The sequence below is a fragment of the Mirounga angustirostris genome, unplaced genomic scaffold, assembly GCF_029215605.1.
Source record: "Mirounga angustirostris isolate CCGP_5_RB_7025 unplaced genomic scaffold, mMirAng1.0.hap1 SCAF_7, whole genome shotgun sequence".
Taxonomy (NCBI): domain Eukaryota; kingdom Metazoa; phylum Chordata; class Mammalia; order Carnivora; family Phocidae; genus Mirounga; species Mirounga angustirostris.
The window spans coordinates 35,600,475-35,627,330 of NW_026991715.1; the positions used below are offsets into that span (position 1 = coordinate 35,600,475).

Here is a 26,856-nt window from a genome sequence, read left to right on the forward strand (position 1 = left end):
CTTACACCGCCCCCCACCCCACCCCCAGCCGTCCCTCACAGCAGATCCAACCACATGTCTCTGAATGTAGTAAGGGGACTTGGGGGGGGGTTGCGGGGAGAAGGGGCGTCAGGCCCTGCGAAGCCCCGCGTATAGGAATGGATGCAGGGGCGCCTGCGACCTCCGCTGTACCCGCGGTCGATCCGGGTTTACACGGAGGCTCATCCCGGATTAGTCCCTGCGCTCGGCTAATCCCAGCCGCTGAACCGACCCCGGGGTCGAGGAGCCGGGCCTACTCGGTGCGGGCGGGGGTAGGGGGAACGCGGGCCGAGCGAAAGCACGCGGAGGGAGGAGGGGGGTGGGGGGAGGGGCGCCCCGGGAGGCGGGGCCGGGAAAACCGGCTGGTCCGGTCTCTGTTCTTCGACCTCTCCCCAGCCGGTGTTTACCCGGGAGCCGGACGGAGGTGGCCGGGGCCGCTCGGACCCGGAAGCAGGGGGAGGGGAGCGCAGTCGGAGACGAGGGTGAGACCTTTTCAGGTCCCCTAAATCGACCTCCAACCCTGGTTCCTGAGCGTGGGAGAGAGCGACCGACAGATGACTCCCGCCCCTTCTCCCTTCAGTTCCGCAGTTCATACTTGTTGCCAAACGAACGGGGAACAGGAAAGGATACCAGCCCCCCGGGAGAAGGCAGCCGCGCAGCGTACCCTTCCCCAGCGCCCCTCATCGCCCCCCCATCCCTAGCCCGCACCTCCGCTCCGGGTGGGGCCCTGCAGGGCGGGCACAGCGCAGCGGCTGGGGGAGGGAGGCACTTTGCCATGCACGGAGTAGGTGTCTGTCCTCGCTCTGCGTCCTTTGCCCCCCCATTCCGGAGTGGCACCGATTAATCTCAATGGGCCTCGTCCCTCTTCTCTCGGCCGCGTCCCCTGGCCCCCTCCAGGGCCTCTACCCCAGACTTAGCCCCCCATCTCCCCGGGACGCAGGCCTGAGGGCCCGGAAGAAGTGAGGTGGGGTCCGGTTTTCACACTTTTATTGTAAAGCTCGGGAATAATTACACGGGTCTTCCATTGACAGCTCAGCAAACAAACCGGAAACGAACCGAACCGGAGGGGGTAGGGCGGTGCCTGCGCATGCTCGCGGCGGGGGAGGGGGCGGTCAGAGAAAGAGAAAGACAGAAAGAGACAGAAATCGTTACAAATCAACGGGATTGTGCTCGCAGCGCCGGGGATGGGGCGGGGTGGGGGAGAGTGGCGGCGGGGCGGGGGCCCTTCCCGGGAGGAGCGAGGCGGTGGGAAGTGGCACGAACCAAGAGAAACACGACCCCAGTGTGGGCGCCCGACGAGCCCAAAACCCCCCTCCCCGAACCCCACCCCCCCAACACACGAGAGAGACGCGGCCCCCCTCCCCACTCAGATAACCCGAGGAGACACAGTCTCCCTCTCCCCACGGGCAGAGACACCCGCCCGGGAACCCCATGGGCGAGACACAGTCCCCCCCTCCCAGAGAAGTCCCGCGTGGAGACGCCCCCTAAGAGACTTTCTCATGGCCAACATAAGCCTTCCCAACACCAGGAGATAGCCCACACCCAGGGAGGAAATGGCTCCAGAGGCCGGATCCCCGGGAGAGAGGTTTCCCAGAGCCTCCAGGAGAAAAGACAACTCAGAGCTGCCCAGTCTCATCCCAAAGTGCTGCAGGTCAGAGACACCCCCAGAGGAGAGATGCAGGGAGGGCCAGAAACATCCCTTCCCAGACATGCTTCAGAGATAGCCCCCTTCCCTGGGAAGAGAGATGGCCCAAGACTGATATGCCTTAAGTACTCCCAGGAACCCTGGGAGGAAAACAGGCTCCCCAGAGAGCCTGGATAGGGGGGAGACATGCTCCCATGGTCCCCAGAGGGAATACATGTCCCTCCAGAGACTCCCAAAGGGAGAGAAAGGGCCTAGGGAGCCCCCGGAGGTGAGAGATGCCCCAGAGACCCTCCCCCAGGGATGTGAGACACGCTTCAGGGACCCCAGGAGAGAAATGTCCCCATGTACCCTCCCCCTACCAAGAGACATGCTCTGAAGTAGGGAGTTGGGGACCAACTAGGTCCCCTCTAGGAAGACACTGACTGGGTCAGGCTGGGTTTGAGGGGGGGGGTCTCCTCTGGCCAAATGTCGCCTATTTGTACATAAAACTGTACGCGACACAAGGCATTGGGGAAGGGCTTCACAGACCTAGGACCAATGGGGTGGTCCCCAGTGCTGTCACCCGTCCCCTGCCCACCTTTGGTTTCACCTCTCGAGTGCCCAGGTGGTGACAGACTCAGTGCCCTGACCCCAACCAGGGGGCTGGGACGCTGCCTTCGCCTGTAGGAAGGGCTCCTCCTCTGTGCTTCTCAGCCCTCCCAGCCATCTGGGCTACCCCCTTCCTTCTGGCTTCTCCATTGTGCAAAATGCTCCTCTGCCCTTCCACTCAGTGCTCAGGGGTCTCCAAGACCAGGGCAGGGTGCCCAGGCCACCAGGGGCTTCCAGGGGAGCCCACTGACTCCAGGAATGCCTCCTTTCTGGACCACCCTCTCCACCAAGCAAATGGGCCTCATACAATCTTCTTGCCAGAACCCTGACCTCCAGGACCCAGGACAGCCCTTGAGGCCATTGCCCCACCAGCTGGGCACATCATGTTACCAACTCTACCGCTATTGCACCTGCCCTGTTTGTGCGGGGGGAAGGGGGCTCTCTCTTTATCAAGCCCCCAGCCCACTTGTGGGCCTCCCCCAGGGAAAGGAGCCTTTGGCCAACCCCCAGACCTGGTTGCTGCCACCCCAGCCCACTCTACCCTCTGCCCTCAGTAGAAGGGCTGTGTATGCTGAGGCTACCAGCCTAACAATGCTCTCCTTCCCAGCACTGTTACCCCATCCCAAGTTAGGGGCAAGGAGCAGAGAATAGGGTGATTCTTCAGGCCCCTGGCTTTCCCGAGGTGGAGTGGGGTCTCTGGGGTTACAGGAGTCCAAGACCCCAGCAGCACAGCTCCCAAAGGCACCAGACGACCCAGCAGCCTGTACCCACCCCTCCCACCCTTGGGCCGCCCCCCAAGCTTAGACTAAGTCAAGCAAGGGCCATACCCTGAGTCTCCAGCCTCCCAGCCTGGGCCCCTTGGGGAGCTGGAGAGGTATGGGCCAAGGCAGTGGGGGTTTCTGGAAGGAAGAGGGACTGAGGCTTTGAGATGGCCACAGTGGGAGATGAGGGCTCTACAGGATGCCCCTCACACCCTGGCCCCCTGAGGTGCAGAAAGGAATCCCACCTCATCATGGCTGACTGGGCTTCTCTGCCCCCCAATCTGCCCACCCCCTCCCCCAGGGGACCCCTGACCCTGGCAAAGGGAAGCCCAACTGGAAGAAGGGGGCCTGGAGCCCAGGGTGCCCTGAGGCAGCCCTTCCCACCCCCTGAGATCAAGGCAATGGTGGTTTTACAGGCTGACGGGTCAGTCATGGCAGGGGCTGGGGGGTGGGGGGCAGGGAGGGGGCAGGGTGCAGGTTCCCCCTATTAGAGGCAGCAACCAGCCACCCCTTGAGCAAACCTTCCTGCTCCCAACTCACCCAACCAGGCCAGAGGCACAGTCATCCCACCCCTGTCCAGCTGCCCCCCACAGCCTCAGGGCCCCTCTGTGATGCTCATCTGGATGTGGGGGGACCAGCCTGAGTGGGGATTTCCCCCCCCAGGGCACAGCGCAACAGTTCCAAAAAAATAGAGATTTGTATTTTTAAAAAAAATTAAATAAAAGCCCAGCTCTGCTGATAGGCGAATGTTACCCCCATCCCCACCCCCACCCACCCATTGTTTCCCTGGCCTGCACCCCCATCCCACTACGGCCCCAGGGGTATTTACAACATGGAACAGTAGAGGCCTGGGGTGGGGGGCACTGCGGCAGGGAGGAGGGGGCACAGGGCAGCCTCCCCCCCCCAGAGGGGTCCCCCAAGACAACACAACATCAACAAGAAAAGTTGCAAATCAGGCAGAAATGGGGACATCATTCCAAGGTCCTTATATACAGACACTGCATGACCAGCAGGGAAGGGGGCTGCCCAGATGGGATCAGGCATGGGCATGTGGCAGGCAGGTGGGCCAGCCCAGGAGCAGTATAGGAAGACAAGGCCTCCGCCCCACTCCCACCCCCATCCCCACCCCACCTTTGGTAACAAAAGCCCTTCAGGGAGCCCCTGGTGGTCAAGAGTTTCCTCTGGAAGTTCCCAGGGAGAGGGGCTCCCCAGTTCAGCCCTGAAGCAGGGCTGGAATGGGGACATCCTGTCTCCGCCCTGGTCGGCCATGTGGGAAACAATGAGTTAAAAGTGTGTTGCCCACCCTTGACTCCACCATCTGCCCAAAGTGAGGGGGTTCTCCCTGGAAGTCGAGGGAAGGGAGCCTAGTCATTGTAGAGGAGCCCTCTTGGGCACCAGCTGGGGGGAGCCCCATAAAGGGGAAGAAAGTCTCCCAGGGGCTGGGGGATGAAGTGAGGAGAGAGGACCTGGACCCTGCTTGGGGGAATGGCCTGCGTGGTCATGAGGCCAGTACTCACCCCCACCTGGGGCCCTGGCCGGGAAGTCCACGCTGAAGGGGTCAGGAGCAGGACCCTGGAATGGGCCCAACTGGGACCCGGCCGGTGGCTGGGGAGGGGGCATGGCCACCGGCCAGAAGGGGGCTCACAGGTAGATCTCGCGCTTGGCTGTCTGGGCAGATGCCGGTGTGGCTGCAGGTGGGAAGTCCGAGGTCTGGGTCAGGGGGATTTCCTCCAAGGTGGCCGAGTCCTTGCAGGAATCATGGCTACTGTGGGAGAAGGCACTGTAGGAGGGCAGGAGGCGCACGGGGGCCGTTTTGGTGTTCCGGTCTTCCGGGGGGCTGGGGCTGCCGGCGCCCACAGGCTCCTGCCCTCCTCGGTCCTGGTAAGGCACGAAGGTGGAGAGTTTGAGGGCGCTGCTCTTGGTCCGGCGGCTGGGAGACGACTGGCCAGGCATCCAGCACGTGTCGGAGTGGCCAAACTCGCTGCACTCCTGGGTACATGTGCCCGTCATGGCCACATCAGGCAAAGGGCGCAGGTCTGCACGAGAGAATGGGGAGGACGGTCTTCAGCTCCACCCCAGGGCTTCCCCCAGGCACCTACGCCCTGCCTCAGAACAGGGGTGCACGCCCCTTTTGCCCACTGAGTTTGCGGGCATACACACCCGCAAATAGACACTCAGCCTCCTGCCATCCACCACAGGCTCTTCTCTCTCAGACAGTCTATCCTTAAATAGATGCGTTCCTCCATCCTCAGCCACCCTCCAGCTCTCCTATCAACACACCCACCAAATCTACCCTCAGACAGGTGCACAAACACACAATCCATCTACGCACTCCCTCATCTATCTCCAGACAGCCTTAAAGAAGCAAACCTATCCTTAGGGGGTGAGGAAACCCCCATCCTCACTTAAGGGCACAATATCTCTGTCAGGCACACGCGCGCGCATGCGCGCGCACACACATACACACACACACACGCCTATCCTCAGATAGGCATGGACACACAAATCTACACTGGGCTTCTCCATCCTCAGATGAAGGCGGGCCAATACCTTCCTTCTGAACCCCCTCAAGCCTCACCATGCTCGCAGCTATCTTGGAACCCCATCCTACCCCAGCACAGTGACCCCCTGCTTTTAAAGCCAGGGAGAGGGGATGAGCTTCTGCGTGGGCAGTTCACATAGAAGCACACACCCACACAGTCACAAGCACACTCATGCAACCCCTCCCCACCTCACTCCAGCCCCCTATGCCAACCACCACCCCTGGCCTAGCTCCGGCTCCCTGCCCAGAACCCCCATGGGAATAGGAGTTGGCCGCCTGACATCAGTAGCTGGTGTGGTTGCTGGGCAGCGGGGGTCTCCATGGGAACGGCCGGGCCATGAGCACTTCCTGTCATAGTTGCCCCTGTCCCGCCCTTGCTTAGGGACAGTACCAGGCGGTGACCCTCCCTCAGTGACATGACTGAGCAGCACTGCCTGGGGCAGGGGCTCCCCTGATACCACCCACCCTGGCCTGGCCTCCTGCCAGTGCAAGGTGAGGAGGGGACAGCTCTGTCGTTAACCCTCAAAGCACCAAGGCTCTTCAGCTCAGGGTTGGGGGACCCAAGGTGGCATAGAGCAGAGCAGGGGCACTGGGTGGGCGGGGCTGGGTGCTGGGCCAAGTCCCACAGACCCCAGACCCCAGAGCAGCTCCCACATACCTGGCACTCCGCCTCAGGGCCTGCTCCGGCCAGCCGGCTCTGCGCGGGCACAAAAAGGACGAGACGGGCATGAGATAGAGCATGGAGGGGCAGGGTGGGGTGGAGGGCACTCTGAGACCTAGGGCCTGGGATGTTAGACAAGGGCCCTGTGCCTGAGTGGGGAGTGGAACTTTTCATCTGCTTTGCGGGGGGCGGGGGGCAGTTTGGACTGAGGGAGGGGGCAAGACCCGAGGACAGCTCCAAGCAGGAGTCTTTCAGTCCCAAGGGGAAGCTTAGTCATTCTCCCCCTCCAGAGGCTACCATGGATGCCTTCTCACACACACACACACACACACACACACACACGCACTACACCACACAAACATTTTGAAAGCATTCCCACACTGACCTCTGCTCTGGCCCAGACCTTCCTTCTGCCAGCACCCCTCAAACCGCCCAGACAAGCCTTTCCCCTCCCTTTCCTCAGCCAGACCCTCTCTGGCTCCCCGCCTCAGGGGATCATCAGACCCTTTTCTGAGCTCCTCATAGCTTCCAGGGTCCCCTCCCTTTTCTCAAGGCCCTCTGACCCCATTAAGGGACCCTCATGACCTCAAAGGTCCCTCGAGTTTCCCTCACCACTGCCTGAGCCCTCTGGCCACGGTTCTCCCGGTCCCTGTTCCCAGGAAGGTGGTATAATGTGGTGCTGAATGCAAGGTCTTTGGAGTGAGAGGAGCCTGGGTTTGAACCCCTCCCAGCTCTGTCACTTCCTGCGTATTACCTTGAGTAAGTGACTCAACCTCCAAGCCTCACATTCCTGCACTGTAAAGAGAACAGTCAAGTTCTCAGATCAGAGAGTAGTTGTGAGAATTAAATGAATACATAGCTGAGAGCACTCAGCACAGTGACCGCCGCTGAACACGCAAGAGCGCAATCAATGGAGGATGTTGTTGAAGTCACATCACCATTCTCAGCTTCTACCCGTGCCCGGGCTGCCCTGACCATGCTGCAGCTCCTCACCGTTCTCGGGGTGCTCCATCTCTCCTATGCTGCCATCGGGGGTGGTGCGCTCATAGTGATCCTCAGGCAGAGCCAGGGGACCGAGTCGGGGTCCCGAGGATGACTTGCTGGATGGCGTCTCAGACTCCTCCAGGCCACTGTCATAGTAACTGTGCTGGGACGGGTCCTGCAGCTCTTGGGCCTGACTGGTGGCGGAGAAGGTGACGCGGCGGTGAGGTAACTGCAGGGAGAAGGAGTGTCATCGCTGGAAGGCCAGCCTGCCCCGGGTTGGGGGGTGGGGGCCCACCACCAGAGCCACCCCCAGCCCCAGCCAGGCCCGCCCCAGAGCTCCCGGGCCCCCAGGCCTCAGCAGCAACGGAGAAGAGGTCCAGCCCCGTAGCACAGCAGAGCCCGCAAGAAAGCGCAGACCCCCGTGGAGGACTGCCCCTTAATTCTGGGACAGCTCCCCGGAGAGCCAAGGCCACACACTGCAAGTCCCACCACAGCATGGCCCCAGGTTTATTATAGCCCCCAGGCCACCACAATAAGCCTAATCCAGTACAACCACTCGTCATAGCACAGCTTCCCAGTATTGGCACAGCCTTTAATTCCAGAACAGCCCACACCAGAATAGCACAATACCAGCCAACTTCCCTAATTCCAGCATAGCCTCAATCACGAGCGAGCGTCCGATTTCTAGAACAGCTTCCTTAAAGCAGTATGAACTCCTCATTCCAAAACAGCTCACCAATACCAGTACAGTTCCCTAATTTCCAAATAGCACCCCTGAACTTCAGCTGCTCACCTGTCTCATTGCTCTTTAACTTCCCATTGCCTCCATCCAAATGAGATCCCCATGTCTTTCTGATCCTCTGTTCCTACCCCTGCTGCGTGATGCTGTAGGCAGCCTCAGGACTCCCTGCTGCGTCCCCTCCCACTCGAGCCCCTTTGTCCCCACTTCATCCCCCTCCGGAGAGGCCTGGGAGTGGAAAAAGGTGGGAGGGAAGAAGGAAAGGGAGCCCGATAACAAGGATAACAAGATAACAAACCGGGGCCCCTTGGGGGTGGGGAAGCAGAACAATGGAAACTCCCCCATCCTCCAGATCAGGAAACGGAGTATTAACTGTAGAGGGCAGGGCCCAGGAGGACCTGGGCATAGGGGGAGGGGCCTGGCATCCATCAGCAATTGGGAAGGCTGGCCTCAAAGGGAGACTCCTTCTAGGAAATAGGAAGGAGTTTCTGGGAGGCGCTGCAGCTTGGTGGAGCCAGGACTTAGAACTTGGACTGGGGGTCGGGTAGGGGCAGTAGAACTGGGACAAGCTGCTCCCAGCCAGCAACCCTGTGTGCCTGCCACGGGTTAACGATCCTCCCAGAAACCTGGCAGCCTCAGCTTGCACTTGGCACAACCAACAGTCACCCAAACACCCACCTGGGACCGCCACTGATTTTCCTGCCATCCACAAATTAGGAGTTGCGGAGGGTGTAGACCCAGGGCCCCTGGAAGCCTGGGGTGGGGGCAGCTCAGGCCCAGGCCCTATTGCTGCTGAGTCTCCAGGCTCCCTCCAATCCTCTAAGACTTCACGGGTGCTTTGTCTTTACTCTAAAACCCTCAGTAGGACGTTATCAAGAAGGCCAGAAGAGGGGATCCTGGGTTTGCAGACCCATCCTCCTGATACCTTCCGATCCATCACAATCTTCATTCCATTCAAGGCAGCTGGGGTGGAGGAGGTTGTCAGGACGAGGAGCTCTTAAGCTGTTGGGAAGGCAGCTCAGAACTGCCTTCCCATCTTGGCTCCCACCTCATCTTCACGAATAGGCAACCCTTCTTGGGATCCATGTTGTGATCCAAAACACCAAAGGGTCTGGGTGATGACAGACGAGGTCCCTAAAACTGACCTGGGGCTGGGATGTGGTAAAGGAGCATCGTCCCCCTGGTCGAAGTGAACAGTCTCCAGTAGGGGTTTGTGAGGCACCGGGCAGTCTGTTGCTTCTCTTGCCAGTTTTCTCCAAGATGGTAGCCAGCAGCGCTCCCTCCCCCAAAAACCTACACCTGGTCATCTAAAGCTTCAGTCCTGCCTACTAAGCACGTCACTTGGGCCCTTTTTCCTGTGTTTTTTTTTTTTTTTTTTCCCTGTAAAATGGAGGGTTGGGGCATACTCAACCCTAAACATTCCCTATAATTCTATCACTATCAGATCTTAAAAAGCCTAGATCCAAAATCTCTCTGATGTCTCCTTCTCCTTCTCTGACTTCTGAACTTTTCCTGAAGTTCTAGACCTTTGCTGGTTATTTCCTATTGGCTGTCCCTACTGGCCCTTCAGATTCAACAAGTCTGAAACCAAATTCTTCTTTTTCTTCAATCAGCTTCTGCATGGGCAATGATATCGTCACTATGCCATCACCCAGACACAGAAGGATGTCTACCTGGGAATCCTCCTGCCCAACTCCTGCTCATCACGAAGAGCTGGGTCAAGTTTGACATTTTCCTTCCAGGAGCCCACTCCCATGTCCTATGCATGTTTTCCCCACACTGCATTCCTCATAGAAAGGGAGGGGGCACTATGGTCAAATAAATTTGGAAAACCCGGAGTTATACAAAGTTTAACAGGTCTCCCCCCTTTCTTGCAGGCTTCGCAGAGCCTTTAAGAGGCTAATGTGATGGTGCACCTCTTACTCCCCAAACTGACTTAATCAGGCGACCCCTCTTATAAAGCATTATAGATAACAGCAGACTCTGGAAATCACATTTCCTGATGCTTTGTGTTTGAATTCTGACTCCACCACTAACCAGTTTTCACTTCTGGAAAATGAGCATTATAATGACTTATGTCACAAAGAGTTATGAGCATCGAATGAGCTAATTCACATAAAGTGCTGAGTATGGTCCATTGCACCTTGTGTAAGGAGTAGAAAAAAAAAAAGAAGCACCTAGTAGCAGAAGGAATAGTGGAACCAGCTGGGAAAAGCTTCACTATGGCACTTCCCACGCCACGTTTAAGATGCTCAATTGCCTCATCTTTTCACTCGCGTACCTCGTAGGAATATGACCATTTCCCCTCAGGGTCTAGTACCCTGCTGATCACACAGTAGGAACTTGGCCTATGTGTTTTGATGATGACAATGGTGTTGTGGTTTGGTTGTGTCTGAATGTTGGGAGGAGGTGTTCAATGTGGCTCCATGGATGTGTTGGGTTGCAGCTGAGTAAGGGATAATCCCTCAGACCCTGGGAAAGAAAAAGAGATGAAGAGGCTAAAGGGATAGAAGAGCAACGTGGCGGCAGCAAGGGTGGGAACAAAGGAGAAAGAATGGTTGGTCAGGAGTTGCTGGCGGTCCCCCTAGAGATGCTTATTTGTCCAGGAGAAATGAGAAGCAACTAGATTTCACTTGCCCACGCCCCACTCCTCCAAAGCCCCCAGGAGTGTTTACTTTGGGGGTACCCCCAGGGCACTGGGGAGTTTGTGGATGGAATCAGAGTAGAGAGCTGGCGCCTTGGACCTCCCGGGAGTGTCTCAAGCCTCTTCAGTCGCCATGGAGACATGCTGCCTCTGGCCTCAGAGACTCCCCTATGACCTGAGGCCCCTCACCCAGGCTTTAGGCCCAGTGCCCCTCAGGCACAGCCAGAGACAGGGCAGACCCAGGAGAGCAAGAAGTGAGAGACGGAGAGAGAGAGAGTGAATGAGAGCCAGCAGCCCAGGACGGCCAGTGCAAGGAGCTGAAGGAGGGAAGGGAGGAGGGGCAGGACTAGGGTCCCTCAGCCTCAGTCAGAAGGGAGCACCCTAAGTGTAGGGATCCAGAGCAGGCCAATCCAAAGAACTTGAGGATTCCCTCCCCCTCCCTGGGCCCTCCCTCCCAGTAGCCCAGGCTGGTGATCATGGCGGGGACACGCAGGGCAGGGCCCAGTAATTGCTGGGCATTGAGGGTTGTTGGGATGAAGGAGCTGGGAAAGGGACTTGGGAAGATCTTGCCCCAAGGGAAGGTGGCTGGTACAATCCAGGGCTTCTCTGCCTTCACCTGAGGTGGGCGGGCTGCATTTCACCCTCACCAGGTGCTCTGGCCCAAGCTCTGTCAGGGGCTGCTCAATGTGAACAGATTGGAAGGGTCAAGTCCCAGCCAGTGGACAAAGGGCAGGACCTGGGTGCCTCTCACTTGAGTGCACCTGCCCTTTCTTGGTGAAGGATGTCATTCCTAGGGAGAAGGCCTCACAAACACAGAGTGAGAGGACGTGTTGCCAGATGTGGGGGCAGATGGGATGATGGTAAATGAAGATAGGGTTGGGGTATAGGGCAGGTCTAGGAAGTAGGAAGGGGCAAAGAGAAGGGATGGGGAAATTGGGTAGGGACCGAAGGACAAAGGGCCGTTTCCAGTCTCTCTCACTCCTTCTCTCAGTTCCGGGAAAATAAGAAACCAAAACTCCAAAAATAGAGAACTTTATTGTCAGGGTAAGTGCTTGGGACTGGGGAAGGGGAGCCAGAGCCCAGCCCCGGGAGCCTGGGGTGGGGAAGAGGCTAACACAGCACACACAGAAGGCACGCATAGGGAGGCCCCCCTCCCTGACAGAGTCCCCACCCGGTTACCCAATAGGACCCTAGGTCTCCCTGTTTCCCTTCTAGGGAAGCACCAGCGGGTGGTCTCAGCTAGAGAGCCAGGTTTGGAGTAGACTTCTTCTTCCCTTCCCTTCCCCCTTTCTGCCTCCACCCCTTCTGCTCACCTGCCCACCAGCCCCCACCGGCAAGACCCAGCAGCTGGTCTGGTGTCTCGGGAACTGACCGTCCCAGGCCTCTCCCAGTGGGGAGGGGGCAGGGAGGAGGATGCCACAGAGCACACCCTCCCTCAGTTTTCACTCAGCCTAACCCTCTGTGCCTGGGCAAGGCAGAAGGGTCATCACCCAGGCCCCGGCCTCCCCAGATCTTTGGTCCCACCTCCCACCCCTGGCTTGGGTTGGCCCCTATGGGCTGGTGAGCCCACAGGTCTGATGCAACTGCTCTGTCACTCCCATACCTCGGTCCAGATGGCCCCACGGTAGGGGTGGGGTAGGGGCCGGGGTGTGCTGAGCCGCAAGGGCTGGCCTACCTGCTTGCTGGGGTATTTGGGGGGGTTGGTGCGGTAGCTGTAGTCGGAGTACTGCTCAGAGCCCGTGGACGTGGTGTCACCAGTGCCCACAAATGTGTTTGCGGGTGGCAGGTCCTGCACCACCTGGTGCTTCTTGGAGGCCGAGGGTGACTGGGGCTGCAGCTGGATGGAAGGCAGTGGGGAGTTGGAGCGGTAGTGGCGGCCCAGGTCGGGGCTGCCCGGGGGGTAGTTGAGCGGCAGGTGGATGCGGGGGCTGTCTCCGGGCGCGTCGCTCATCAGGTTGAACTTGAGGGATTTCTGCAGCCCGGCCTCGTCCTCGTCTTCCACTGGCTTCACAGGCTTCGGGGACTTGCTCTTCTTGCCCTTGCCCTTGTTTCCCTTGGAGGCTTTGCCGCTGGGCTTGGGGGCGTACAGGTCCTTGGTCTCCTTCTTACCGGCCTGGTAGCCACTCTTGGCCTCCCGCTGCCGGCAGTAGCGCACAAGCACCGCCAGGGCAATGAGCAAGGCCACGGCCACCACCCCGGCCACCACCCCAAAGAGGATGTTGCCCCGCTGCTTGGAGCGCTCGTACTCCGGATCCCCAGCGATGTCGATGTCCAGTGGCGTGTCCAGGCTGTGGCCCAGCAGGGTCTCCAGAAGCGTGCGGTTGGCCAGGGTCTCATTGACATAAAGGTGGACCAAGGCCGTGCCATAGCGCGGGGGCTTGCCCCGGTCACTGACTTTCACCACCAGGCGGTGCAGCCCGTGGTGGCGCCGCTCAATCTCCTTCTCGAGCGTGATGGCTCCTGAGTGCGACCCAATCTGGAAGAGTCCATAAGGGTTGCCACCAGCGATGCTGTAGGTCAACTCAGCATTGACACCGGAGTCGATGTCCTCAGCTGTCACCTGGCTGACCGTCTCACCAAGACGTGTCTGGGGGGTCAACAGCTGGTGGGAGGTGTTGGAAGGGGCGGTGATAAAGGGCGCGTTGTCATTCTCATCCAGCACATTGATGGTGACGCCGACGTAAGCTGAGCGAGGCGGGACGCCACCGTCCACCGCCTTCAGCTGGAAGGTATAGGTGCTTTGATGCTCCCGATCAAAGCTCAGGCTGGAGAGGATGGTGCCCGTACCATTTTGGATAACAAAGTCACCATTGTCCTGCTCCACTGTGAGCTGCACCCGGGCATTGTCCCCTTTGTCCCCATCAATGACAGTCACCATGCCCACTGGACTCAGTGCCGGCATGTTCTCCATCACTGAGAAGTTGTAGCCACTCAGCATAAACTTGGGGTCATTGTCATTGCAGTCCAGCACATTGACAAGGACGGTGGCTGTGCCCTGCAGGCTGGGGCTGCCCCGGTCAGCTGCCACCACCTTTAACTCATAGCTGTCCCGTTGTTCCCGATCAAGGGATGTCTTCACCCGGATCTCTCCAGTGTCAGGCGAGATGCTGAAGAGGCCCTTGGCGGCTGGCTCAGGATCCAGAGAGTAAACCAGCTCCGCATTAGAGCCTGAGTCAGCATCGCTGGCGGTGACTTCGGCGACCACTTCACCCGGCTTGTTGTTCTCTGGGAAGGCGACCTCAGTGATGCTCTGGGTGAAGACAGGGGCGTTGTCATTGACGTCCACCACCTGAACCTTGAGCGAGTTGGTGCTGGAGAGCGGGGGGTTGCCAGAGTCCACAGCCACAATCTCTATGGTGTAGTCTTTGACCTTCTCGTAGTCGAGTGGAGTGGTGGTCTGCAGGAAGTATTTCTTTTTGCTGTCACTTCCCGTCTCACTGGCCTGGCGTAGCTGGAAGGGCACGTCATTTGCCACCACACAGGTGACAGCTGCATTCTCTCCCTCATCTCGGTCAGATACCTGCACCAGGGCCACGGCTGTCTCCTCTGCCACGTCCTCCGAGATATTAGCCATCCCGTCTTGATGGGTCACCAACCCTATGCCCCGGATCTCTATGGTGGGGGCATTGTCGTTCATGTCCTTCACGGTCACCACCACTTGGGCACGGGCACTCTTGGGGTTGATGCCTCGGTCCTTGGCGAGCACCGAGAAGCGCAGGGTACTTAGGTCCTCACGATCCACAGGGCCCTGCACAGTGATAAGTCCAGTGTTCCTGTCCAGTCGCAGAAGACGCCTCACCACCTCGGGCGCCTGGTGGAATGTGTAGTCGATCTCCGCGTTGGCACCTTGGTCCGAGTCATTGGCCTTCACCTACAGGGCAGGGGAGGAAAACAAGGAAAACAGGGATGGGTTAGTCCCGGGATAGCACATCAGGGGACACGTGAGCTGCCTTTGCCACGAGCACGGCAGACAGAACTCATCTCATGCGGCACCCTTTCCAGAAGCAGCACAGAGACCGCCCTTTTCCCAACCCCAACAAGCGGCAGATAGTACTGATCTCTCCCCGAGCAGCACAGACGCAGCCTGCAGATCCTCCCCTGTGTTACAAGCAACTAGTAGAGATGGGACGGGGCACAGTTCGACTCTGCTTACCATTCCCGTACTAGTGCCCAAACACGGGGATGAGGATCCAACTAGCAACGGAGGCAGCCTTTCCGCCCAGTTAAAGTGGCCTTCAGCCCTTCCGAAGGGCTGCAAAGGTGTGAGGAGTAGAAGTGGCATGTCTGCATGACATGTGTGCGTTATAATATGCATGCGTGCATATACATGTGTTCTGAGACTGGGAGTATGTGTTAATGCGTGAGAAGGTAGGTATTTGTGCACGTGTGTGTTTGTGCAGGAGTGGAGACCCACAGGCCCACCTGGAGGCCACAGGTGGGGGGATTTCTTTTGAAAGCAGCCAGGTAGGGGGCACCTGGGTGGCTCAGTTGGTTAAGCAACTGCCTTCGGCTCAGGTCATGATCTTGGAGTCCCGGGATCGAGTCCCGCATTGGGCTCCCTGCTCGGCAGGGAGCCTGCTTCTCCCTCTGACCCTCCCCCCTCTCATGTGCTCTCTCTCTCTCAAATAAATAAATAAAATCTTTGGAAAAAAAAAAAAAGAAAGCAGCCAGGTAGGGATAGGGGTCAGAAGGAGCCTACCGGGCCACTGCTTCTTCAAACCGGGGAAACCTGTTTCAGCAGCTTCTTCTCTCCTGGCTGGCGCTGGCTAGGCACCAACTTGAGGAATCTGGGCGGCTGAGCCTGCGGCCGAGAGGGAGGGGCTGGTGCAGGCCACAGAGCCTGCTCGCAGCGGGCTGGGATCCCAGCACCAAACAATGAACTGTCTGTCCCTTTGCAGTGGGCACGCCCTCCCACGCCAACGCCGACGCACACTCAGCCCAAGTCTACACAAACATGGGTGGTGATGGGGCAGCAGGAACCTGGTGGGAATGGCCACAAGGTACCGCTGGTCAGGGAGAAACAGAGGGTTGGAATTCTGTCACAGTCAGGCAGAATGTGCCGGCAGTAGGGGTGGGTGTATGGGGGGAAACGGGGAGCACAGGACAGCTATAACTTGGCAGAATCTCTGAGGAGCACCGCAGAAGAGTCCTGGGTTCAAATCCCAGCTCTACCACTTCCCAACTATGTGACCTTAGGCCAATTACTCAATCACCCCAAGCCTCAGTCTACAAATGTATAAAATGGGATAATAATAGAACCTATTTCACAGGGCTGTGGTGAGAATTAAATAATACTTGTAAAAATGCCTAACACTGCCTGGTACGTGGCAGGTGCTCCCTAAATAGCATTTATACCTCTTTGCATCTGCCCATCCACCTGTCCATCTCAGCGCGAAATCAGTGCTAACACAGTGCTGGGCACTGCATCTAGTGGTGTCTCAAACCACTGCTAGTCTTCTCCCCTTCCTGTCGGGCACCAGGACCTTTTCGACAGCGGAGACACCTGGGCAGGGCATCCCAGCTATCCCCGGCCCTGTTCACCCCTGTGAGAGCCAAACTCTGTTTCTTCTCATCACTCGCCCTGCCCCCAATCTATCTCTCTGTCACCTACCTTTTTGTTAGGATTCCCACTTCTCCCTGTCTCTAGACTGGTCACCCGGCTTCTTATCTACCTCTCCTGCCCTCTTACCTCCCTTTGTCTCTGTGACTCTTCACTTCTGTCCCTGTTGCCCTCCCAGCCTTGCTCAGCAATTTCTGCCCCTTTCCCATCCTCTCTTTTCTGCCCCTTCTCGAGCCCTGTCTCTGCCCCACTCTCCTGCTTCGGCCCACTGGAAGGGGTATAGCTATTACATACACAGGCTTTGAAGCCAGACTGGTGGACATAGCCAGAGTGGGATGTGAACACATCAGCTGCGTGACATCAGGCAGGTTTCCAAATCTCTGTGGGCTCAGTTTCCCATCGGTGAAATGGGGATAATGCTTACCTTGTACTGTGAGGATTCCATGACATAATATACATAATGTGTTCAGAACAGTGCCTGGCACCCAGGCTGTTATTATTCACCATCTCCGACTGTCTGTCTCCCTTTTCTTCCTCAGACCCTCTTCTACACGTTCAAGTCCACCAGCCTCTAAAAAAAAAGGCTAAAACTCCTCCCCATGCCCCGCTTCAGTTTAAGGACACAGAAGGAAGGGTTTCCCAGGACCATAACGGTGTGCAGGGCAGGCCGAGCCCTCCTCAGCTCCCTCACTTCAAAGACAGACAGCTCCAGCCCAGGGGGAAGGAGAAAGGAGCTGGGGCTGGCAGGAGGCCAGGGCTGAGATGACAGCGGGAGATACGCCCACCTGTCTGCGGGGACGCTTTCTTTGCTCCCTCCCTGGCCCTGGCCCCACCAAGCTGCCCAGCCCCTGGGGCGGTTCCCATGGAGTGGGGTGCTGAGAACTTCAGCAGAGGCAACCGACCCCACACTGTGCCAAGCACCCCATACTCATGAGCACCCTGTGCCTAGGGAAGGAAGCTGGTGTGCAGACAGACATCTGAATGCAGTTTTCTAGAACTCTGCGGACTCACTTGGTGAAAATAATCTCATCTGACTGTGAGGGAGAGGCAAAGAAAGGCTCTGTCCTCTAGCTTCGGGAAAATCTCATCTGGCTAAATAAAGGGCGCTGGTTGGGAAGATATTCTCATCTCTGGAGAGACTGCTCTTGCTCCAACTTGGCTCGCCTGGCTAGGGAGGAGGGTATCACTTGACTTGGGAGGGGGTTTCACTTCTCCGAAGTTTCTCCAACTTGAGTGTGATTCGGGGAGGGGGGACTGCTGTTCCTGTGCTATGTCACTCCTACGAAGTAGCCTTTTTTCTTTTTTTTAAGATTTTATTTATTTATTTGAAAGTGAGCGAGAGAGAGCGTATGAGCACGGGTGGGGAGGGTGGGCAGAGGGAGAGGGAGAAGCAGGCTCCCCGCCGAGCAGGGAGCCCGACGCGGGGCTCGGTCCCAGGACCCTGGGATCACGACCTGAGCCGAAGGCAGCTGCTTAACCCGCTGAGCCACCCGGGCGCCCCTGCACTAAGCAGCTTGATAGAGGAAAGTAAGGATAGGAAGGTCTCGCCGGTTGGGGGCTGGGGAGAAGAGCTCTTGCCACAGTATCCTGGCAGTTAACCCCTAAGTGAAGGGCACTCTCACCAGGTGGGGCTGAGCGCCCATTTCTAAAGGTGGGAACCCTGACAGTTAGATGGAGGGACCTCTCACCTGGATGACCGAGTGGCCGATGGGGCTATTCTCGGACAGTTCAGCCTCGTAGGAGGGCCGCTCGAACTTGGGGGCGTTGTCATTGGTGTCAAGGACAGTGACTCGCAGCAGGGCACTGCTGGCACGTGGGGGGCTGCCACCGTCCTGCACCTTGATGGTGAGGTCATAGGAATCCCAGCGCTCCCGGTCCAGGTTGCCCATCACGATGAGCTGTGGCTGCTTCCCCTCCTGGTCCTCCGCCACCTGAAGCCCAAACAGCTCCTGGGCCTCGGGCCCGGCCTGCAGCTCATAGGATGCCACACCGTTGGGGCCAGCGTCGCGGTCAGAAGCCACCGGGATGGGGAAGAGTGAGCCGATGTTGGTGTTCTCGGGGATGGGTAGCGTGATGACGGGCGAGGCGAAGTTGGGCGTGTTGTCATTGATGTCCTGTACCTCTATCTGGCCCTCTAACAGCCGGGGACTGCCGTTCTGCACCAGGTCTGTAATAGACACCTCAAACTCCAGGATGCAAGGCTCACCAGGGAGCTGGTTCTGGCATTCACGGAGCCCCTCGCGGTCAATAGACGTCTCAGTGGTGAAGATGTCTCCCGTCTTGCCGTCCACCCGCAGGTAGGGGGCGCCTACCTCTAGTTTGTACAGGTGGCCCACATCTGGAAAGCCATAGTCAGCTGCGAGGCTCCCAATGAGGGTGTTGGGTGGCTGTTCCTCCAGCACCTTGTACACCACCCGAGTGGCATGGCCTGGGGATGCCGCCAGCAGAAGCAGCACTGCCAGCAGCAAGGGGGGCAGCAGCACCCGCTGCCCCCCGGGGCCTGGGCTGGGCCTCAGGGGCCCCATCCTGGCAGGCTCTCGAATCAGGAGGGCTGCAAGGAGAAGAGGCAAAACAGGAGGTCAGCTGGGAAAAGGAACCTGGCCCTGAGGGTTGCCCAAGCCAGGCCCTGACTCTCCCCCTGCCATCTATACGCTATCCCATGAAGAGAGCTCAGCCCCAGCCCAGAACCCCGATGCCAGACCCCAGAACCCTGAGTTTCACCCACAGCTGGGAGGAGCAGCAGTGTCTGCCCCAGCTGGAGGAGCCGGTAAGGGCCTGGAACAGGTCTAGAGCAGCTCCCGCCCATGGAACGCCCTAACCCTCCTAACAGTCCCTCCTCCCTGCTCTCTCTTCTGTGCTTTGCCCAACACCTCCTTCTCACCAGCACCCTGCCTTAGTCACCCATGGTGATTACCTCGATACTGAGATACGGAGAGACAGCAAGTGGAAGGGTAAGCCCTGAAGCAGCCCCCACATACATGGTAGGAAGGAGACACAGGCACCCCTTATGTTCCCTGGACCCCAAACTGAGGGCCACTGGCCACTCAGGATGGCTGGAGGGAGCGGGAAGACGTCTCGTTTCTCTTCCTTCTGAGATGCCAGTCAGCGTATGCGTATGAGATACGACACGTCAAGTCCCTCTTTTCTGACAGTAATCACCCAGAGTGCCCAATGCCCCCATCCCCATGAAGGGCCAGCTTAAACGAGGCACCCATCAAGGCTTGAAAACAGCTAGAGCTGAAGAGTAGGAGTTAGCCACCCACCTCCCCCCAGACACATACTGCCCCCGGCTCGGTTCCCAGGCCTCCTCCTCCCTTCCTCCCGATGTTTCCACTGGGAGGAGGGGAGACACTGACAGGTGTGTGGCAGAAGAGTGTAGAGGTCAAGATTGGGGTCAGGACTGTGGTCAGGGCTGACTAGCCCTGGAATTGGCATTGGGAGCTGCCCTGGCCTGTCCTTAGCAACTGCGAGCCCAGCAGGTCTAACTGGGACAGAGCTGCCAATGCCACCATCAGCCTGTTCCTGACCACTCCCCTCCAAGCTCGGCTCCCAGTCTCTCAGTAAACATCCGGCTCCTATTTGACCCCTCTCCCCACAAACGTCTGGCCCCTATTTCATACCTGGCCCCTCCCCCTTTGACGGGTCCAGTCCCATCTCTGACCTGCTTCTCCGTGCCCACCCCCAAATCCTTCCAATTGGAGTGCTGTATGCCATAGCCAACTACAAGCTGCACACTCATCACCCCAATAACCCACTTCCACCCATCTCCCCCTCACCAGCTTTGAGGCTATGCATTTGCAGACCCCAGCCAGACCTGCTACTGTCCCAGTCTTGACCCCTTCCTTCTCTCCAACAAAACCATGGCCAGCCCCTCTATTCAAATCCAAAGTCAGGCCCTGCATTTTCAGCAGAGGGCTCAGGCTCACTCTCCTTTCCCCATCTCCTCACTTGCATCTGAAATACCTGCCCCCCCCCAACCTGGAAATCCTACCCATCCTTGTCATAGACCACACCTACTCCACTGAAGGCAGGCTCTGGTCCCCCAGGAAGCCTTCCCAGGCCTCTCCAGCCCACGGTGACCTCTCCTTTCTCCAACTCACAGCCACTATTGTCTGCCCCAATCCCAAGGCAATGAATCACTGAGCTGCCCGGACCCCGCCCACCTGCCTGTGTCGTTCAGCCCCAGTACTGCGCATCTATTCCTGTGTTCTCTGGCTCCCCGGCCAAATGCCAGACTTCCTCAAGGTAGGGCCAGACTCCCTACACTCGTTCCCCTGCCCCGACCCACGCATGTTCACAGAGCTGGGCACCACGCATTCAACAACTGTTTACTGTGCATTTACAATGTGCGAGGCTCTATCCTGGGCACTGGGACACAGCAGCATATAAGATAGACTCAATCTGCTATCGTGGAGCTCACAACAGCTCAAACTCAATGACCGTTTGTCATTTTTGTTTGGTTGTAATCATTTGGCACATGTAAGGAATCAGGGTGGAGAAGACATCAGACAGTCTGAGGAGAACCCCAACTATCCATTTCCTGGGTGCTGAGCAGGAGAAAAATGGTTTAGGGCCTCAGTTTCCTTATCTGTAAAATGGGAATAACACCACCTATTTCCTAGGGAGTTTGAGATCATGTGGGCTAAATGCCTAGCACACACATGAAGTACTCAACAAATGCTCCCTTACAGCACTTACAATTGTAGTTATGTGGCTGTTATATGAGAAATCATTTGTCAATTGTCTTTCCTACAAGACTGAGCAGAGAAGAGAGCCTCTGCTTTGTTTGCTCCTACATCCTCAGGACCCTGCCCTGGACTTGGCACAGTAGGCACTCAGTAAGAGCTCCTGAAGGACTACTTTAGCTCCCAGGTTTAGCCTATCCTGGCACTTTCTGGGTGGTCACTGCTTATTTTCTTGCCTAATTCCCTTACTCCATCAAGAACCTATTGGTGTCAAATTTAATCCTTCTCTGTTTAGGTCCATAGTAGACTCTCGGCAAATGCTCAGCGAATGTAGATTCCTTACACAAGTCAAACACTTCACTTCCTTCACGTAGCACTCCCAAACCGCACCTCCTCCCTGGTCACTCCTTGGCAGTAAAGTGCTCAACGTATATGAGGTTATTATCAGATTAGTGTGTGTGCTTGTTCCTAGTTGCAATCTTAATCTCTTTAAAGGAAGGAGGAATTTATCTAATGCTCCGTATGGATCCACCCTCTAGCCACTTCCCATCTACCTGCATGGACCTGGCACAAGGCTCATCTTACTTTCAAGCTCCAACCCAAACACCCCCAGAGGACTGTCTCCAGAGAACCTCATTCCCTTCTAGGTACCTTAGCCTGCCTTCCCCCCATGGCACACACACAGTGGATCATTCTGCACACCAATTCCACGCATAAGTCTTGGCAGGGTGGGGGTTGTATGGGAATTACCCTAAACCTGACACAGAGGAGAAATAAGACAGTGACTGCTTGCCTCACTCACTCTCCAGAACAGGGATTCCTAACCTTTTTAGATCACAGCCCCCTTCATGAATTTTATGAAACTATGGGGCAGATTTTTCCAAGAAAAATGAATGCTCACAAATTTTGGCTATAAATTCAGAGGTCTGTGGTCTGACAGAGTCAGGGTGACTTTGATTTGTAGCAGCTCGAAGAGCTACAGATTAAGCCCGTCCTTCCCCCTCTCAGGGTCAAAACCCAGGGCTCTGACCCCTCAGGCCTCCCAGGCAGCATAGACACTGGAAGCCCCCCCCCATACATATTCTTTTTCTGTCTCACTCATTCACCCTGTCACCCTTAGAAGATCCCTGACCTCCAGCCAGCAGAGAAATCAGGAAAGGTATTATGGTATACAACCTCAGAGTTGGAAAGGGAACCACAGAGAAATATCCAAGGCCAGGAAGGTATGGGGAAAAGGGTGTTTCTGGGAGGTAGGAATTTAGGGGAACATGGGTTTGGAGGGGTGGCTACCCAGAGTGAAGGCAAGAGTTGAAGATGGTTTAAGGCCCATGAAGCACCTGGAACATTCCTTTAAAATGAGTATCATCTGCCCCCCCCCCCACCCGGAATTCTGATTCTGGGGGAGGGACCTGGAGAAACCCCCAGGCAGTAGGGTGGAGGAAACAGGATGCACTATGAGGGAAAGACTACCTCGGAGACGTACTAGGTCCCTGGAGTTGAGAAAGAAGTGCAAATTCTGTCACCTTTGCCATCATCCATCATTATCACTGCAGTCGTCGTCATCATCCCAGCTAACACTCCCTGAGGTCTTACTGCGTTTACATACATTATCCCATCTAATCCTCCCCACCCTCCCAGACGGGTACTTTATTATCCCACTGCCTCCCATCGTACAGATGATCAAACTGAGGCTAAGAAAGAACCACGAACTGTCTCAGGTCATAGAAGTAGTAAGCAGAGTCAAGATTTGAGAAATAAGAATGCCTCTTCACATCCCAGAGTCTGGGGAAAAGGCTGGATGGGGGGCGGGGTGGGGGAGGAAAATCCACAGAAGTCTCAGAGGCTAGAATATGTTGGCTGAGTAGCACCCCCCAACCCCACCCCATCCCTGGGCTGCCAAACTTGCCTGGCAAGGAAAGAAAGAGAGAGGGCTTAGGGTTCAAGGCCTGAACGACCCCAAGCCTCCCAGCCTGAAGCTGTCCCCTCCCCTCACCCAGAGGCCCTGGGGATGCAGGGACAGAGTCAGAGGGGCCAGGAGCAGCAGTGAGGCAGCCCTTCCTCACCCCTGCCCCCACCATCCCTGAACTTTGCCCAGGTATGGTTGGTTATGGAGAGTCATTAGTCCCAGGTGGCATCCTGAAGCCATTAGCTCCTTATCTGCCCTTGCTGCCTTCCTGGCAAGGGTGTCCCCACCTCTGCCCAGTGACATAGACACCCAGGACCCTGAGAAGCAGAGCTGCAGGGCGAACCGTGACTCATTCTTCTCAGGCCTGAGGAGAGCAGTGAGGTATGAGGGGGCAGAGTCCAGGAAAGCCCAAGGAAACCGCCATCTGTGTCAACACGTTGGGGGTGGGGTGGGGAGGATAGCAGTGAGGGTTCACCTGGATCCTTCATTCCCAGCCCACCTCAGGGACCAGGGTCCACTTTCTGCTGAATGCTAAAACACCCGGAGGCAGCCATCCGTGTCCCATTGACCAAGTCAGCTCTGACCCCCCAGCCTTACCCCTGCACTCTTATGCGGCAGCCACTGCCACCGTGGGCACAAAAACCAAGGGACAAAGCCAACCTCTGGGAGAGGAGGGTAGGCCTTAGCAGGGCTGTGTGGGGTGGAGCTGTTCAGAGGCTTCCCACAGTGAGCAAGTGCACAGCCCTTGGCTCCTCTCCCCTCTCCTCTCTCTCACAACCCTCTATTAGCCTCGGCAGGGCTTCCAGGCACCTGCATTCTGGAGTCAGAATGTTGGGGTTCAAACCCTTGCTCCACCACTTCCTTGCCATGTGGCCTTGGCCGGGTGACTTCACCTCTCTGAACCTATTTCCATATCGTGAAATGGAAATAACCAATTCTGGCTCTTGGAAGTTATTTGGGAGATGAGATCCGTGGCATTCAGACCTATTATATTGTGAAGGACCAGTATACGTATAAAATAACTGAACAGAGCATTTTATTTCCAGCACCAGGCACACAGTAGGTGCTCCTCGGTTCAGTAAACAAACTAACCCATCCCCTGCTAGTTGGGAAGACCTAGGAAGACAAGGTTGGCGTGGATCTCACCACTATACTGCATCCTCACCACCCACTACGGGCCCTGGCAGATACAGCTAGCAGGTGCTCAATACATTGTGGAAAGAATCTCACTCTGCAACACCAGCTATCCTTGCTCATGGTCGGGGTGGGGGTGGGGGGCTACCATATCAGAAGGGCCTCCTCCATCTCCTACCCCCACCCCCAGGCCCTCTCCCATGCTTCCACCCCTCTCCTCCCATCTCTCTCTAGCCCAGATCCCCTGACCAAGTAGCCCCAGCAGCAGCCCCTCGGCCAGGAAGATGCCAGACCAGCAAGACACCCTCTTTCAGCTGAAGTCCTTCTGGGAAGTGGCTTGGGGCAGAGAGGGGAAACTAAAAGCTGCCAGAACTGAAACCAGATCTGCTCCCCTACTACATTACCCCTGCCTGTCTCTGGAGGCCCCTCTCACTCCTCTTCCCTGATTCCGTTTCACGCCCCGGTCTAGTTGTAATTACAGATTTCAATCCTCCCAGACCTCCCCATCAAGCAAGTAGCCCCCACCTCTAGGCTGTCACAAACACCTTCTGAGCGCCCTCTTTCCTGGCAGCTACCGAAGGTTGGCTCAGAGCGGGTAATGGAAGGCTCCCTCCGTCTTCCGGCACGATGTCCTGGACTCCGTCGCCGCCCCGGCAGTCCCCTGTCTGCACCGCTGTGGTCAGCGGGTGCTCCCCGCACACACCCAGAGCGCGGGCGTCTCCTCCCAGAGGACGTGTGTGTGGCGGGGGGGACGGCTGTTCCTCCACCATCCTCGGACTCGGGCGCCCCCACCCCCACCCCAGCGACACAGGGCCTCCGGGAGCTCAAGGCGAGGCGGGGGCGCGGTGAGAACGTGCCTCGGCCAGTGGGCCCCTTGCGCCCCCTGCTCCAAGGGCCGCCACGGGGAATCCCTCCTCCTCTGCATCTCGGCCCTCTGCCTCGGGTCCCCAGCAAGCGGGCGTCGGCGGGAGCCGAGCAGCGGGCGCCGGGAGGGGGCGGGGAGGGAGCCGGAGCCGGAATCACAAAGCGTGGCGAGCCAGGCCGGGTGGGGACATTCTCCTGAAACGGACCCTCTCACGGCTAGCGGAAAGGGGTCTTTGCCCCGCGCTCAATCCTCAAAGACCTCAACGCTACACCGAATATTTCCAGCTAGAAGAAACAGTCGCCAATCACTGCTGGGGAAAGTGAGGCCAGAAGTCTGGGCTCCCGAGGGTAGCTGAGTCCATCTCGCCTACCAGTTCTGCTCCTGCGCGTGCCGCGATCTCCCCTCGGGCCCCAGGGCCTTGCCCGCGCACCCGACTCTGGCCTGCAGCCGGCACCCGGCGAACAGGGCGTCCAGGTGTGAGAGGGACACAGGTGTGAGGGACCCAGGTGTGCTGGGGACCCAGGTGGCTCGCAGAACGCAGCTAAATGGCCCGAAGGGGGTCGCAAACACCGCCCCAGGCTTGCACCCTCTGCAAAGGGACCTAGGGCCTTGAAGCCCAGGCCTGCCAGTCCAGCCTGTTCCGGGAATACCCGGCCGGCCCGGCCTCGGAGTGGGGGTGGGGGAGACGCAGGCGGGGAAGCCGGTCCGGCCAGCCCCGAGGGTTCCCGCGGTGCTGAGAGTCACAATAACAATGTCGTGATTAAGAGGAAGGGACGCTAGGGGCTCGCCCGACCGCCCCTCGGCTTCCCCGGACGGAATCTGGCCTCCGAGGGAGAGAGACTGAGTGTGCGTGTTTGTGTGTATAGGCTGCAGGTGTAACGTGACACTGTTGGTGCAAGGTGTGCGTGACACCCCGTGTTAAGATGTGTGAAGCAGTGGATTCTGTGTTTGCGCCCGTGAGGCGCCGCTGTAGGTTCTACTTCTATGTTAGGGTGTGTGCAGTCAAGGCGTGTGCTGAGACACTGGGGTTGTGTTTGTGTGGGTGCAGTCGAGGGGGGCAAGCGAGACCTGTGCCGTGCATCTGTGCTCTGGCCAAGGAGTGGGTAACACAATTTATGTTAGGGTGTGTTCCTTAAAGGAATATGTACGGGCGAGGTTAGGTTTGGAGTGTTCATTTGCGAACCGCGGCCGCGACACTCGTCCATGAGGGCACGGGATTGTGTTTGTGTGCTCATGTCGCCGAATGTCACACCCGGTTGTGTTCTGTTGCTGTTATGGCCACGGGTTGTGTGTCGGTGCTGCTGAGCGTGCAGACGCTGAAGCGGATTGTGAGCTAGTGACGGTACCCCAGTGGGCGCTGGTGTGCGGGTGGTATGTGTGTGTGCACATATGTACGGATGTATGTATGCGTGTACATATGTCCGTGGTCTGGCCCTCCGGGGGCCCGCGGGGAGCTGGAAGCGCCTGAGTGATCCGAGCTGGTCGCCCAACAAGTGTGTGTGTGTACATTGTGTGTGAGGGTCCTTGGCTGCTTCGTCCTCGGGGAGCCCCCCCACCCCAAACTGGGGGCTGCGCGCTTCCCCCGACCACCTCCATTCGGCGCGCTCCTAGAGTCCCCTTATTCCCCGCGGCTGCAAACACGCAGGGGTGCGGGACGCCGAGGCAGAGACCCGGTTCAGCACCCCCTCTCCTCGCTCCGCTTCTCGCCGCGGACTTTGGAGGCCGGGATGCCTCGACCTCAACCCCCGGTCCGAGCTCCCAGCCACCCCCACCTCCGCCCCGGCGCGCTGAGCACCGCCTGGGCCCCCGTGGCCTCGCTCGGCTGAGCGCCCCTCCCTCAGCTCCGCCGGCTATGGCCGCTCCCGACCGGGAGCCGCCGCCGCTGCCTCCACCGCCACCGGATCCTTACCCGCCTCGGGGCAGCGCCGGCCGCCGGCCCTGCTGTCCATGAGCCGCCACCGGCCCCGGCCCGGGCTGCGGCTCGGCACGGCTCGGGCTGGCGCTGCGGTTCAGGCTCCGGCTCCGGCTGGCTCTGCGCACAGCAGCCCCGGCGGCTTCGCGTCCGCGCCGCGCTCCCGCTCCCCGAGTGTGTGAGGCGGCGGCGGCGGCAGCGGCGGCGGCGGC

General features: G+C 58.1%; 1 protein-coding gene across 3 annotated transcripts; it reads right to left on the minus strand.

The window, feature by feature from the left end:
* Positions 1-782: 782 nt before the first annotated feature.
* PCDH1 (protocadherin 1) lies at positions 783-26,856 on the minus strand. Of its 3 annotated transcripts, XM_045894216.3 has the most exons (6): positions 26,642-26,856; positions 17,831-18,693; positions 12,258-14,453; positions 7,209-7,428; positions 6,213-6,251; positions 4,916-5,048 (listed from the first exon to the last, which is right to left on the minus strand). In XM_045894216.3, exons 1-5 carry the CDS (start codon positions 26,679-26,681, stop codon positions 6,226-6,228), a joined length of 3,345 nt encoding a protein of 1,114 aa, XP_045750172.1. In that variant the 5' UTR covers positions 26,682-26,856; the 3' UTR covers positions 4,916-5,048; positions 6,213-6,225. The 3 variants fall into 3 exon arrangements, with proteins under 3 accessions (XP_054367819.1, XP_045750164.1, XP_045750172.1); XM_054511844.2 differs by lacking the exons at positions 6,213-6,251; positions 26,642-26,856 and adding an exon at positions 24,393-25,369 and having other exon boundaries at positions 783-5,048; XM_045894208.3 differs by lacking the exon at positions 6,213-6,251 and having other exon boundaries at positions 785-5,048.